General features: G+C 41.2%; 1 protein-coding gene across 2 annotated transcripts in view; it reads right to left on the reverse strand.

Moving 5' to 3' along the window:
- Window positions 1-4066: 4066 nt before the first annotated feature.
- LOC121518216 (metabotropic glutamate receptor 7-like) overlaps window positions 4067-14448 on the reverse strand; it is a 193386-nt gene continuing 183004 nt past the window's right edge. Inside the window, exons 9-10 of one of the 2 annotated variants that reach the window (XM_041800476.1) lie at window positions 11510-11762; window positions 4067-5018 (exon numbers count right to left, since the gene is read on the reverse strand). In XM_041800476.1, coding sequence (XP_041656410.1) covers window positions 4969-5018; window positions 11510-11762 — 303 coding nt within the window. In that variant the 3' untranslated portion in view covers window positions 4067-4968. Of the gene's footprint in view, window positions 5019-10673; window positions 10787-11509; window positions 11763-14448 lie in introns of those variants that run through there. The other variant, XM_041800475.1, reaches the window with a different exon arrangement.

The following is a 14448-nucleotide window of genomic DNA, read 5'->3' on the forward strand; positions in this document are numbered from 1 at the left end:
ACAATTATAGAAGCTGGATCACAAGGTAGACGGACTGCAAGCTGAGCTGATACGTGCACATACATTCAGTGCACTCACAGGTATACAGGAGTATTTATACACTATGTGTTGCATGGCAGAGCGCTCACATTCTTACACGTGTGTTGCATTTTACACCCTGCAGCTGGAAATGGATGTACCAGGAGGAAAAATGTTTTACAGGGTTATTAACAAAAGAAAATGTAGTTTTATTTAATAAGCTGCAATCCAACCTGGTGTTTTATCATTTTCTGACAAGCCGTTCAGGAGGGCTACATTACAGAAGTGAGATTTTTCTTGCCATGTCATGTGGAAATTTAGTCAAGTCATCTTCAACTGTTATTGCAGTCCATTAACTCCATTGTGAAGATACATAATTGATGCAGCCTTTGGGTAGAGTTTAATCAAATGGAGAGTGCTCCACACTCCACCGCCAACTGAAAAATGAGGCACACAATCTCCAACGATGTAGCATGTGTGCTAAGACTATAATTTACAGTTTGAATTGATTTATAATCATTTGACTGAACACTTTCTGTTCAGTGCCCAAAGCAAAAAGTTGTAGCTTTTAAGCTCTTAAAGGTGGAGTCATGTGGAGGATTTATGTGCCTAAATTAGGATCAGTTTGAAGAAAAAGGCTCAATAAAGCCGAGCAGCTGTTTCTGCTAATCTACTCCCAAACAACCAAACAAGTGTGCTAGGTGATTATTTTTTCCTTTGTACCTTTTGGGTTTTCGATTTCATTTCATGTCTGTTTGATGTGTCTTTTTTCATACTTACCCTTAACTATTCATTTCCATTTCAGTATTTCCTTTCTCTTAAGGCGTTTACTTTCCTTTGAAATAACAGTGATCTGTGTGGGATGTGGAAATGCATTGTTTACGCTGTGCTCCTTGAAATCAAGGGCTTAGCTCTCTAGTTAAATTTCACAGCCAGCCAGCATTTATCTCTGTCAACTCCTGTTTAAGCCATAGATGATCTGCCTTGGTTAAAAAGCTATTGGCTTTTGTTTGAACCTGAGCTGTGATTCAATGTTAAAAATGTACTACTTTATTTTATGCTAGCCTATAAAAGTGAGCTGAATCTTTTCATACAGCCAAAGCATAACAAATATGCACCGTATTTACGAGATGTATGCCAGCGCTCTGTACTTCTTTTCTCCATGAATGCATTTTCTGACAGGGGAAATTGGGGGAAAGCAGCAGATTAGTGCACCTACTCAGCTGCAAATTCTGAAGAGCATTCGTCTCACTCAGCCTTCTTAATAACACAGCAGCAGTCAATTAAATCCATGAAGTAAGATATGTAATTTTCAAATAATCATTAACTGGGGGAAAGATGGAATTAGAAGTTTGGATATCGGAGAGACGGCAGGGAGGGAGACAGCGAGAGGCGACACGTACCAAATCCCCCAGCCAGAGATGAGTGAAGATAAAGGAGGTGACTGAGCTAATTGTGTACTGTCAGAATCCATAGCTCTAACGACTGTCAAATGAGCAAATTTCAGATGTATTCTCTCCACCCACCCGACTCCCCCCCCAGGAGTTAAAGTGGTGACAGAGGGAGGGAGGAAGAGAGAGAGGAATAAATACCAGGAGACACTAATGTGATGAGAATGATGCCTGGTCTCTTCTGCTGATTAAAAATGCAATAACACTGTGACAAACACGCTCATGCTCACACACACAGCCTTGGAGAGGCAACAAGCAGGTCTATGAACCTTCAGATGAGAAATAACACCCAGTGACCCGTCACTAATTTATTCACTTAGGAAAAAAAAGCCCTGTATCTTTTTCTTGGATCGCTTGTAGAAAAAACAAACACAGCATTTCAGCTGCAGAGCCTGTTCATAAAATTCACTTGTGATCTTCTTTAAGACGATAATTAGTGCCTATGCAGAGACGTGGATGTTGTGATTCATGTCTAACCAATGGCTATCTTACTGTACCACTAATTATATAGTCTTAGTGTCACTGTGTGCTGGAAACACTAGCTGGCCCCAATTTCTTCAGCTGCAAAAAAAGGAACATGCTGGTAAACAAAGCGCATCCTAAGGAGGTTTTGAGTACAAGAAGCAGCAGGGGGAAAAGTAAGAATAGTGCGGATTGTCTTTATCCTCTCCATGTAAGATCAGGCCTCAGCTGGTTACTGACGGGAAGCAGATAAGGTTTCACTCTGGCTGGAGTTGGATAATTGGACATTTATGGAGAGATAGGAGAGCCCAGAGCCCAGGAGCCATGAAACAGAGCTAATCTAGACCCAGCATCAGTAAATTGTCTGTGAAAAAGCGCATCAGGAGTTCTGACAAGATAAGGAAGGCTTTCTTCAAAGGCAGAGCTGGACAACAGTGACATGAAAACTCCAAAAGAGGAAAGCCTGAGTTTTTAAAAATTCTCCTTCAGCAGTGGCATGTCATATGAGCGCTGAAATAGACTTTCCGTACAGCAGCGGTGTCACCTTGTCATCTAAATTAGGTCACGCAGGCATGTAATTCTTTCACAATTTTCAGGACAGCTGTGACAACTTTGTAACAAGACAGCTCTTAAGGGTAAAAACTTTCACCAAGATTTGAGTGTGTCCAATTTTTTGCGCTTATAAAATCTATTATTCAACATCAAGGGTTGCAATACAAACCTGTGGGAGACAGTTCACAGTGTTTGAAGCATGTAAGTCCTCCTAATGGAGTTTGCCTTGCTCACAGTCCACAATGATTAGTTTTCCACCCTTTGATGTATTCCCTCCTTGTTTCTTCCAGGAAACTGCTGCCTACAGAACAGGTGCACAGCGAGCAGGTGGGCCATGACGTAGGAGCCTTGGGAGTTTGAAGCAGGAGTACACCATTTCTCTGCGCTATTTTAGGTAGATGCCTGGACATGCATTTTCTTGATTCATTTCTTTCTTGAAAATCAAATGAAATGGCTTCAAATTTCAGTGTCATGTTGTGATCAAAACTGCAATCACTTGGGCTGTGTCTTTTCTTTTTGCTGAGCTGCATATCTAAACTCTGTACAGCCCCCACTGATTACTTGCGCACAGACACTGACACAGGCAATTAATTTGGTGGAGGAGAGGCTACTCTTAATTGGGCATAAGTGGGATTTTTCTTGGCTGTGTGCAACAGAAAATGACAGACTGTGCGTATGAGAAGTAAAGACCATCTGGTCCCACAGGAGCCCAGAGAGTTGCCAGACAAATGGAGGGGGAAACAACAGAAAACCTGTTTGGGTAGGGATTTCATTCTCTCTTTTTTTCTCCCCTGGTTTCTCTCTGTGTTTGTCTCACACTAAAAACATACACATGCGCACAAAAAAGAGGGATCAGCATCTCTTGTTCATGTATCATTCGCCCATGTAACAGCCTAGAGGGAGGCGCTTACCAGGTTGAAGAAACAGAAGTCTCTCATGCGTGGCCTAGTCATGTTTTATATAATAATCAATACTGAAAATAGTAACATTATGCTTGCAGGCAGGCACAGGAATAAAAAGCGGTTAGCTCGTAAAGGCTCGGTCATCAGTAGGACAAATTGATCTGACACGTAATATTATTCACGTATGGGAATAGTGGTGAGTGCTGGAAGGAGCCAGAGAGAAAAACAACCGAAGAGACAGAAAGAGCAAAGGGTGAGCGAAGGAGTCAGCTAGTGGACATCCTCTGTGCTCCTCTCGCAGGGTTTTATCTCCTCTGCATGACAGCGCTGCTCAGCCAGCTCGCTAATGTGCCCTGTCATTGGGGTGAGACAGTAGACAAGCACATGACATTTCCATCAGTGTAAAGAAACTCCCAAACAACCCAGTGATTAATTGCACTTATTCATACATCAATAAAACCACAAACTCGCACACGCCCCATCACACAAACACAGAAATAACTATGATAAAGTGTCTGGTTTAGTTGTAGAAAAGATAACAAAATGATTTTATTACATATTCATAATTTGACAGACATCACAACATACTTGCATGATTGCTCTGATATTAATGCTTCCCACACCATAATGAGGCATAATATACCCACGTACGAAACTCTATAAAACAAACATGCTTGCAGATACAGGGCTTGGGGGGAGCGGGGGACTCAATTCAACAACAGATTAAAGCCATATTCTGTCTTTTGATGAAGTTCAGTTCTGCTAAAAATAAACAAATCTCAGAAAGATGCTGAAGCTCATATCATTTTCAGAATTTATTTCTCTTTTTTTGTTTACATCAAATAGAACAGACATACATTGGCACATGCAAAGTGAACACTTTGTGGTGCTTTTTCGTTACCATCCAAAATCCAGTTTGAACAAAGACTTTATATCTAGTTTTTTTTGTACTCCAAACATGAAAATACTCTCAAATATTTACAAAAAATATACTTACAATGCTTATCACTCCTTACATAATAATCATCTGGGACTGATTTCAGTTGATTTCAGTAAAACAAAATACTGTATGTGGCAGAGCTCGCTGTTCAAGGTAATAAAATCAACTGCAAGTAAAAGAGGCACAGAAGAAAAATCACTCAGAAACAATACAAAACAGAAATCAGATAATGGGAACCCCAAGAGAATATGGCTTTAATGACATTTCAAAAGAAAATATCTTGAAAGCAGATCCACTTTCCTCTTTTTTGCGGTCGTCCTCATTCACAGTGACCCCTTTTAGCAGGCAAATTGTTCTCAGTCGGAGAGAAAAAAGGGGCCACAACACATGTTTAAAAGCCTACTGTTTTGGTCGGTGAGGCCCAGCCAGCCACACTGGCCCACAGCCGTGCTAGTCTCTGCCAGGACTCGTGGATCATGTCTTGGATGGAGGTTGGATGCCATCCACAGCCCTGGAGTGCATAGGTGCTGCAGGTGGTGCGGAGATGCCTGCACTCACTCCTTCCTGTTTCTCTCTTTGTTCCTCTAGAGCTCCCGTCTTCTTTTCAATCATAGATTAAGACAGCATCTGTTTTTCAAGCAGATCAGATCCTGAGGTTGTTGTAACTCACATATGTTTTCTTGGTTGCTTGACCTGAGAACAGAGTGAAATAAAAAAAAAGATTAAATTGAATTTGTAGAATTTCTCAAAAAGAAAAGAATGAAAACATCCTGCAGAGGCAAATAAACACCAACTTTTTTTTATGAAAACTCTTCCTTCTGTGCCATGCATTCTCATCACCAGCTGTGTGCAATCTGCAGCAATATTTTCTGGTCTAGTGTATCATTTCAACTCACAATGCCCCCGTGTAAAGCCTTACTTTCTATTTTCAGATGTTAACTAGTGATAAAAAACACAAACATCTTACAAGTGAGCACCGAACAAATGCTAGGGCATGCAATGTGATCCCAGTCTGGATTACCATGGAAACATATCAGAATGTGGCTGAGTGCCTAGGTGCTCTCTGAGTGTCCTCCTGTAAGTATTGTACAACGTTATAGCAACAAATAGAGGCTTTGAGTTACAGTGGCAAGAAAAAGTATGTGGACCCTTTGGATTTATCGAGTTTTCTGGTCATCAAATGTGATCTAAACTGCATCTAAGTCACAAGTATAGACAAAAATGATGCGCTTAACATAATAACACACAAATAATTATATTTAATGTCTTTATGGAACAGCCAACTTCTTCTGAGCTTTGGCTGGCAGACAGCCACCCTGACATTATCCTGTAAGATACCTTGATAAACTTGTGAATCCATTTTTCCCCTCAAACATGGCAAAGCAGCCCCAAATCATGATGCTCCCCCCACCGTACTTCACTGTGGGCACTTCATGTTGGTATCCTTTCAGTCCATACATGGTTCTATGTTTTCTTCAGAAACTATTCAACCTTAGTTTCATCCATACACAAAACCTTTTCCCGGTAGCATTGTGGAGTGTCCAGGTGCTCCTTGGCAACTTCAGGCGTGCAGTGATGGGGCCGCCATGAACACCATGCCTGCTCTATCTTGTGTGTATGGTAGATTTATGATAATAGATGTTGACTTGTTCCAGTGATTCCTTTAAGCCTTCAGCTGTTATTCTAGGGTCCTTTTTTACCTCTCTAAGCATTCTGCGTTGTTCCAACTTCTAGGGAGAGAAGTCATGGTACTGTATCATCTCCATTTGTGGACAGTTTGCCTGACTGTGGACCAGTGAATATCTTAAGTCTTTGTGATGACTTTGGAACCCTTTCTAGTCTCATACAATTCAACAATTCTTGATCCAAAGCCTTCTGAACTCTCTCAGATGAAGCAGATACTTCTTGTGAAGCGCAAACTAATAAAGTTTGAGTGTTTTTATAAGTCACAATAGGCTCCTACCAATGCAGCTTTCACATGAGGTACATTTGCTGCATGTTGGCCGCATCTGTCAGCCTTGTCGTTCTTCAAAACTTTTACCTCAATAAACCTCCCCTACAAGTGATTTGATTCACTGTATAGTGGAAGTGTGTTGGGAACTATTCAAAATAAAAGCTTTCTGTACAACCGATGAGAGTTTCTCCAAAGAAATGCTAAATGGGGATTTTACTTTGAAAAGCACAAACCAGAAGTGTGAACTCATTCAGTGTTTATCTTTCCTGTGACATATTTGTGGAAACAGAAAGTTTCTCTAATTGGAGATGTTTTGAGGACAACTTTTTGAACAGATGCATTTCAGGTCTTGGCCATCAGGGGCATCAAGAAACAGATTACAAATGTATTTCACAAATGTGGATGTACATATTTGCTACAACGAAGTGAATATGGCTCTCTATTCATCAATTTCCTGTCTGTCTTGGCCTATTACAGCATGCGAAAAAATGGGCGAGACCTTGATTCTCTAAAATTCTCTGTGCATGTGCATATCAGGCGTGAATCGCAGCGCACATGCAGGCAGTCAGAAATGCAAACAAACTTAAAAGCAAACTGTATTGCGGCCAAGAAGTCCACTCATGCATCTAGTCTGAAACATGCTTTAGGGTTCACTTGTTTTTTTCAGCAGCACTGTGAGTGTTTCACAGATGTGTTCAATAAAGACATAAAATATTATAATTATTTATGTGTTATTAGGTTAAGCACATTGTGCTTGTCTAGACTTGTGACTTAGATGCAGATTAGATCACATTTGATGACCAATTTAAAACTGATAAAGTTTTAAAAACTGGATAATTTGAAAGAGTTCACATACATTTCCTCGTCTGTAAGAGTGAAGGCACATTTTTGTGAACAGAATTGATTCTGGTTTCTTGTGGCTCTATATAAAGTTTTTAAGGGTTAAACATTGCTCTGTTGTTGGGATTAGTGTTTATTGCTACTGACAGTTCTGGATTTGGATGAAAGGATGTTAATGTACTCTACATTAAGTACAGGAATGTGTTTTGATGCAGGTGTGATGCCCTTTCTGTGCAGTGAAGAAGACCAATGTACATTTTCTTAATCACAGACATTGCTATAAATTCTTATCCTACTGCTTGAATGTTGCTATGGCAACCAAATCCCATGGGCTATGCAATTAAAGTCGCACCATTTCTTTACAGCTGTATTTTGTAGTCTTGGCCAGCGAGTATGATGAATAAAACATTAGTAAATGTACCACAGATTCTTGCTGCGAACCATAAACAGTCTTAAGGAAGAGCCATCTTTTTGAGCAAAGCATGTTTGCTTGTCTAGGATTGAGACCTCTACCTACGCTATCATTTGAATTTTAATACCAATAGCTGATTTCTCCTCTCATCCTTTGTTTTTTGTTCCCATAGAACTCTTGTTCATACATCACATGCCTCTTTGATTGATCTCTATAAAAAACAACCAGTTAAGGCCCGTGAAGCATTTCAGCATCTTTGATTTGCAGGGTAAATCCTCCTGTCTCCATGTGTAATAATGAAGACATTTCACCGTATCAATACCAATGCAGATCTGCAGAAGTGCTAATGCTCTTGATCTTATAAATCACTCAGAGCTCTCTCACACTGGGCTGATGGGCCTTGAAAAGGAGGGATTTGGCGCTCTGATGGTTACAGGAATTGACGGACATCCTCCTGGGATGGTTGAGGCACAGTTCAGGTTTTCGGGGCGGTCATGCACATAAATTCGCCATTAATAAATGTCACTTCTCCTGCTGCTAAAAAAAAGAGGGGTAGGAGGTGGAGAGAGCATGCAGGAGGGGGAGATGAGGCGGGAAGATATTTGTGTCGGGGGGAGACAGAAGGTGAGAGACACACAGCAGATGACATGGGCCACTTTTGGGAGGGCCTTCCAGAGACCACGCGCCCTGCTTAGGGACTTGAGATGCACCGCTGCGACAGATGTTGAGGTTTCACCCTCCATGCAGAGTATTTGCTCATTGAGCCACATGTGTGACTGGCAAGGATATGTGCCCCATCCCCTGACACACTTACATCAGCTCCCTGACTTCTGCGTGGAACTCACACATTCAGTCACACACATTGAAAAACTGCAAGCGTAGATGCACCCTCATGGCTGTGTGCATACACACACACTCAAGCATACTTGGCTCATGACAGATAAGTGTGACAACTGTTGGGTGTTTGGAGAAATTCCGAGGCAAAATCTGTCATCACATCAGCGCAATTCAAAGAGGGATTGAGGGGCTGGTGCACCTGTGGGTGCTATGATCGCTCTATGTGATTAGAAGCATTGCGGGAGAGGAGGCCTTTGGAGCCTGTGATGTGCGATTTGCATGAGCTGTCAATCATCTCTGTCTTCATCCTGACAACTAGAGAAGAGCAAATGCTTCCATGGCAACGTTGTTCTCAGATGAAGCCTCATTTAAAAAGGCATTTAAGTGTTGTTGTTTTTTTCCTACCCAAAACAAACACTATATCACCTAATGATGGGAGTATGTAGGCTTCCCCAGCCACCAGCTAATACCCAGTATTATCTTTGCTAACAGGATCACGCTCACTGTTTCAGATGAAGGGTGGTATGAGTAACTCACAGCTACAGAGACAGATTATCTCCCTCCATTCCTGGCGACAAAGCCCTGCTTCTTCAAATCTCCTCACAGAGCAAGTCCCCCTTCTTCTTTCAAGCTCACTGCCGCGCACTCAGGCTAAAGGTCTGAGCGTTTATCAGGGAAGGAGATAACTTAGTCCATTCTATAGGATATTATACATACAGTCCATACATTAAACGGCTGCGGTGGGACTTTCTAGTTCAGGAAAAGGAATGTAGGAAAGATATAAGAAAAAAAGATTAGATATTGTATCTGCAGTTTGTGAAATAACACAATATAAAACTGCAGGGTTCTGGTTGTCGAGGTATCACACTGACTTCTATGTAAGCTTTATTGTAAACATAATAGTATTATCTTATTCACTGTGCCTGCTATAACCTTTGAACACTTAATGCAAAATTCATGTGTGTGATTCTTCTTCAAGGTTATTTTAAGCTCTGCATGACTGAGCTCTGTTATTGTACAAAATACACTGATACAGTATGTTTGGGACGTACAAAGACACTTTCACAAACATACGCACTCTGGGTTTTTAAGTGTTGGATCAGATATTGCAGTTACACCTAAGTTGAGGTCAAATGTACAGTTGAATGAGTATAGATGTTGATGTCTGTGTTCACGTACATCTAAAATTATTTGAAAAAAGTGTGTTTTTCCTTGTGATTTACTTTAAAAAGTTACATTTCCATATATTCTAGATTTGTCTCATACCAAGTGAAGCATCTTACACCTCATGAAAATCAAAAGTCCACCATCTCAAAATATTAAAATATTGTGGTAAATTCCTATTTGCAAAGGTTTCCTGAGCCTTTATTCTCTCATTCTCATTCAGTACACACAACCCCAACCACAGAGAGGACTGCTGACTTGACAAATGTCTGGAAGACAATCGTTGACACCCTTTGCTAAGAGGGGCAGGCTGTTCTCAGAGTGCTTTACTAAAGTGTACAGTCATGGACGAAAGTATTGGCACTCCTGGAATTTTTTCACAAAATACACAATTTTTCTCATAAATTGTTGCAAATACAGTAGTTTTTTGGTACACACGTTTATTTCCTTTATGTGCATTGGAACAACACAAAAAATCAGAAGAAAAAAGACAAAAATGACATAATTTTGCTCAAAACTCAAAAATGGGCCGGACGAAACTATTGGCACCCTTTTAAAATGGTTGATAAATCATTTTATTTCAAGCATGTGATGCTCATTTAAACTAACCTGTGGCAGTAACAGGTGCTGGCAATCTAGAAATCACACCTGAAGCCAGTTAGAATGTATCAAAGTTGACTCAACCTTTGTGTTTTGTGCCTGTGTTGTCACACCAAGCATGGAGAAGAGAAAGAAGAGCCGAGAATTGTCTGAGGACTTAAGAAGCAAAATTGTGGAAAAATATGAACAATCTCAAGGTTAAAGACCATCTCCAGAGATCTTGAGAAGAGAAAAATTGACAAAAGAATCCAACGCAGGATAGTTGGAATGGTGGATAAACATCCTCAGTCAACTTAAGGAAATAAACGTGTATACCAAAAACATTTTTAACTGCATCAATTTCTGGGAGAAATGGTGTATTTTCTGAAAAAATTCCAGGGTAGCTAATACTTTGGTCCATGACTGTATTTATGGAAAGTTGACTGGAAGAGAAAAGTGTGGTAAGAAAAGGTGCTCAAACAGCAGGGATGGGCTCAGATTTCAGAAGATTGTCAAACTAAGCAGATTCAAGAACTTAGGAGAGCTTCACAATGACTGGACCGAAGCTGGAGTCAGTGAATCAAGATGGATGGGTCCAGGACGTGGGCAACAGGTTTTGTATTCTTTGTGTCGAGCCAATCCTGAACCACAGACTTCATCAGCTTCTCATCTGGACTAAGGAGAAAAAGAACTGGACAGTTACTTAGTAGTCCAAAGTCCTGTTTTCAAATGAAACTAAATTTTGCATTTCACTTCCTGCTTTCATGTGCTGAGAGGCCTTAGAAAGATACTGATTTCCTTTTTCAGTAGGACTTGGCACCTTCTCATAGTGAAGACAAATCTACCAGAAACTGGTTTGCTAACCATAATATTACTGTATTTAATTGACCAGCCAACTGGCCTGACCTGAACCCCATAGAGAATCTCTGGGCTACTGTTTGAGATCAGACTCAACAACAGAGACGAGCTGAGGGCTGCTATCAGAGCAACATGAGCTTCATAACACCCCAGCAGTGACACAGACTCATTGACTCCATGCCACATCACAGAGATGCAGTAATTTGTGTAAAAGAAGCACCAATCAATTACTGAGTGCATAATGAGAATATTGTTCACCATTTCTGCATTATAAATCCATTTTTGGACTTGTGTTTTGTGAAATTTATATACTTTGAGATAGTGGATTTCTGATTATTGTTAGCTGTAAGCTGGAATAATCAAGACTGAAACAAAAAAAGACTTGAGATATTTCCCTTTGTTATGATGAATCTAGAATATATAGAGGTTTCACTCCTTTAATCAAATCACAGCAAAAAAAAACATTCATGATATTTTAATATTCTGAGATGCACCTGTACGTGTGTCTGTGTGTGCTCTGTCTCTCTATGGGTTACTTACTCATGGGGTCTGCAGCCGGGTTCTCACACAGCTCAGTTTTGGCCTCTCCGTTGGGCCTCTCGTTGGGCTTCTGGGACAGACGTGATGACATTGTGGCGGCTGTGACCACGGCCTTGAAGCTACGCTTCCTCTTCTGTACGTTGAGCTCGGGGTGAAAGATAATGATGTACACCTTGGGCATGTAGAGCATGCCCAGTGCGACTGAGGCACTGAGGTTCATGGAGATGGTCAGCGTGGTTGTCTGAATGTACAGCTGAAAGGACACACAGGTGAAACAGAAAAGTCATTTTAATACAGACAGAAATAGAGAGAATAGAATATAATAGAAATGAACAGTTCCTTTCTATGCAGTGTTAACTTTGATTTGGCAGCTTTATGAGGCAGACAAATAAGTCAGGAGTGGCATTTAAACCCTTATCAAGAAAATGAGAGACAAGACAGCTATAATGGCTCAACATCTGTGGCCAATTACTGAACAGTCACACTGTTGAGCACAGTGATGAGGCAAAGCCTAATAATAACTCCAGCCCAATAACAACATATGAGTGTAGTGAAAAAGCTTCACAGGTCATTGTCCTTTTTTTCAGGTCTTACAATTTCCTGACTCGGGGACCTGCACTGTTAGACAGCAGCCCTTTACAACTCCTATTCCACGTAACAACATTTCATGGTCATTAGGCCTTTGTACCTGCACACTACATCTGCAGCACTGTGATTTCAGTTTCTGAAAGCATGATTTCACATTTAGTTATGGTGTTGTGGAAACACACAATATGACAAATAAACACACACTAAGAGCTTCACACAAAGATCATTTTTCCACCCTGCTGGATCTGATGTTACACATCACCACCATCTTGCCCCCCTCCTTTTTACTCCTCTTTTAGTACTTCCAATGGCAGATCAGGGCCAAAACAACTCCGCCCCACTATCTCACTTTGTGTGCTACATATTGTGCACAAAGCCAAACAGAGGTGTAAATATCCTGCCTTGCATTTGCATATGTGACATATATTTTTGTAATTTTTTACATTGACAGAATTGCAATGCATCACTTTTAGATATGTAAGTGGACTGGATATTTCTGATGTGTGGCTGTGGGAAAAAGAGCAGCCATGCATACTGTAACACAATCCAGCAGCATTTATTAAAGCCTGACCTGCAGCTACTTCGTCAAGTCAAAGACGGCTCAAGCGAATTAATGACAACGGCAGAGGCATCTCCATGACTTTATCAAAATGTCCTCACATGGCCTCCTCTCTACGAGTCTGTCCAGGCAGACCCTTGACTAGATTGATGGACTAGACCGTCGTCTGAGGGGTCTGTCCGTGACATGTTGCTGGTTACTTTCTCTGCCTTCACATTACTCCTTCTATTTCACCAGCCAGGCTAATTTAAAGCCTCAGAGCTGCATCTTCCTACACTAACAATCTATGTGGCCGTGCTCATTTTGATGTAAATTCCTCCTGGAGTACAATAAAAAGACTTAGCATGGGCTAAGGAGGCTGCAGTACACGGCGGATCTACATTTGTTTCCCTGCAGCTCTGCACACACTGGAGTGCAGCCTGTGAAAGGCTCTCACTGTGTTAAGTGGTATCATTCATAAGATTGCCATTCATGTTCGCCCTGCACAGGTACATTCTCTTTAATACCTCCTTCCTTTTCAGAGCTTACATAACACCTTTCACACTATCAAACTGTAATTGCACCCTTATGTAACCCAGATCATGCCACAATTTAGCCTAACAGGATTTTTATAGTGACTTAATTTACAGACGGTGATTTTACTACAAGGTAGTGAAGTCCGTAATTCTGCAGACACCGAAGATGCTCTTGTTTCATTTAAGGCTCTTGGAGGGGGGAGAATCACCGCAAGAGGCTGGTTCAAGAGCACATCACTAGAGCCTCCCCACTAATCTACTGCACTTGAAAGCATCAGATGTCACTTATATGCAGGCTTCCAGTCTGCTGGTGGTGATATGGACGGTGGAGAGAATACAATTGTAAATACATTAGCCTGCACAGTGGATCTGCAGAGCGATGAAATGCTCTCAGATACAGCATGAGGAAGAAATGTCACCATTTGCATACAGTTTTTCTTGGTAAATAGCATGACTAATGGTAATTTCTTTCATACAAGATGGACTCATTTACATGCCAGTCATGCTTTTGTCTTCCAATCTCCTGCAATTATTCAGACACCTGATAACATCAACATGCCAATGCACTCAACTGCCTCTTTCACTCCGTCTCCCCCTGTTTGTGTGCTGCAGCATCAGAGTCAGTGATCTGGCTGGTGCACCATGCATTAATAACCGTATGAATATCACAATGCTCTCTGTGCTCTCTGTTCTCTGTCACTCTGAGCTGCGTGAGAGAGGAAATGCTGTTTCCTCTTGTGTCTTGAGATGCGAATTTGCAGTGTTTACGATTAGATATTGGGGCAACCGATCAAAGCTTTGCGAGGACTTCAAACAGCGTCGGAAGATAATCACCGGAGAATCTCAGCCCCCTTCTGTGTTTCCATGTTTGGTGGTTGGTAACCTGTCTGGTATCCATAGCAACACTACAGAGTTTGGTGCAAGCAACTAAACACGGCCAGAGTAAGCTTTTAATGAGATTCTGATACCTTAGACGCTTCAATGCTGACCCTATCAGAGTTGATTTATTGACCGTGCAGGAGAGTTGATTCAGGAGCGGGCGCCCAATAAGTATTAGCCGCTTACTCATACCCATCATTCACAGGTAAAGACACACACATAAAAAGCATGTGTAGATATGTAGGCTTTCATTCCATCCAGGACTGCCTCGAATGTGCACAACCAAACACACATAAATCCTTTTCTTCTAACCATCTGCTGTAATCACAGACAGGTTTTTTATACTGTGTCTCTCTATGAGCTTGACCCAAATTCTTAGCCTCTCTCAACCTTCACTC

This window comes from Cheilinus undulatus, linkage group 11, assembly GCF_018320785.1.
Source record: "Cheilinus undulatus linkage group 11, ASM1832078v1, whole genome shotgun sequence".
In the NCBI taxonomy this organism is placed as follows: domain Eukaryota; kingdom Metazoa; phylum Chordata; class Actinopteri; order Labriformes; family Labridae; genus Cheilinus; species Cheilinus undulatus.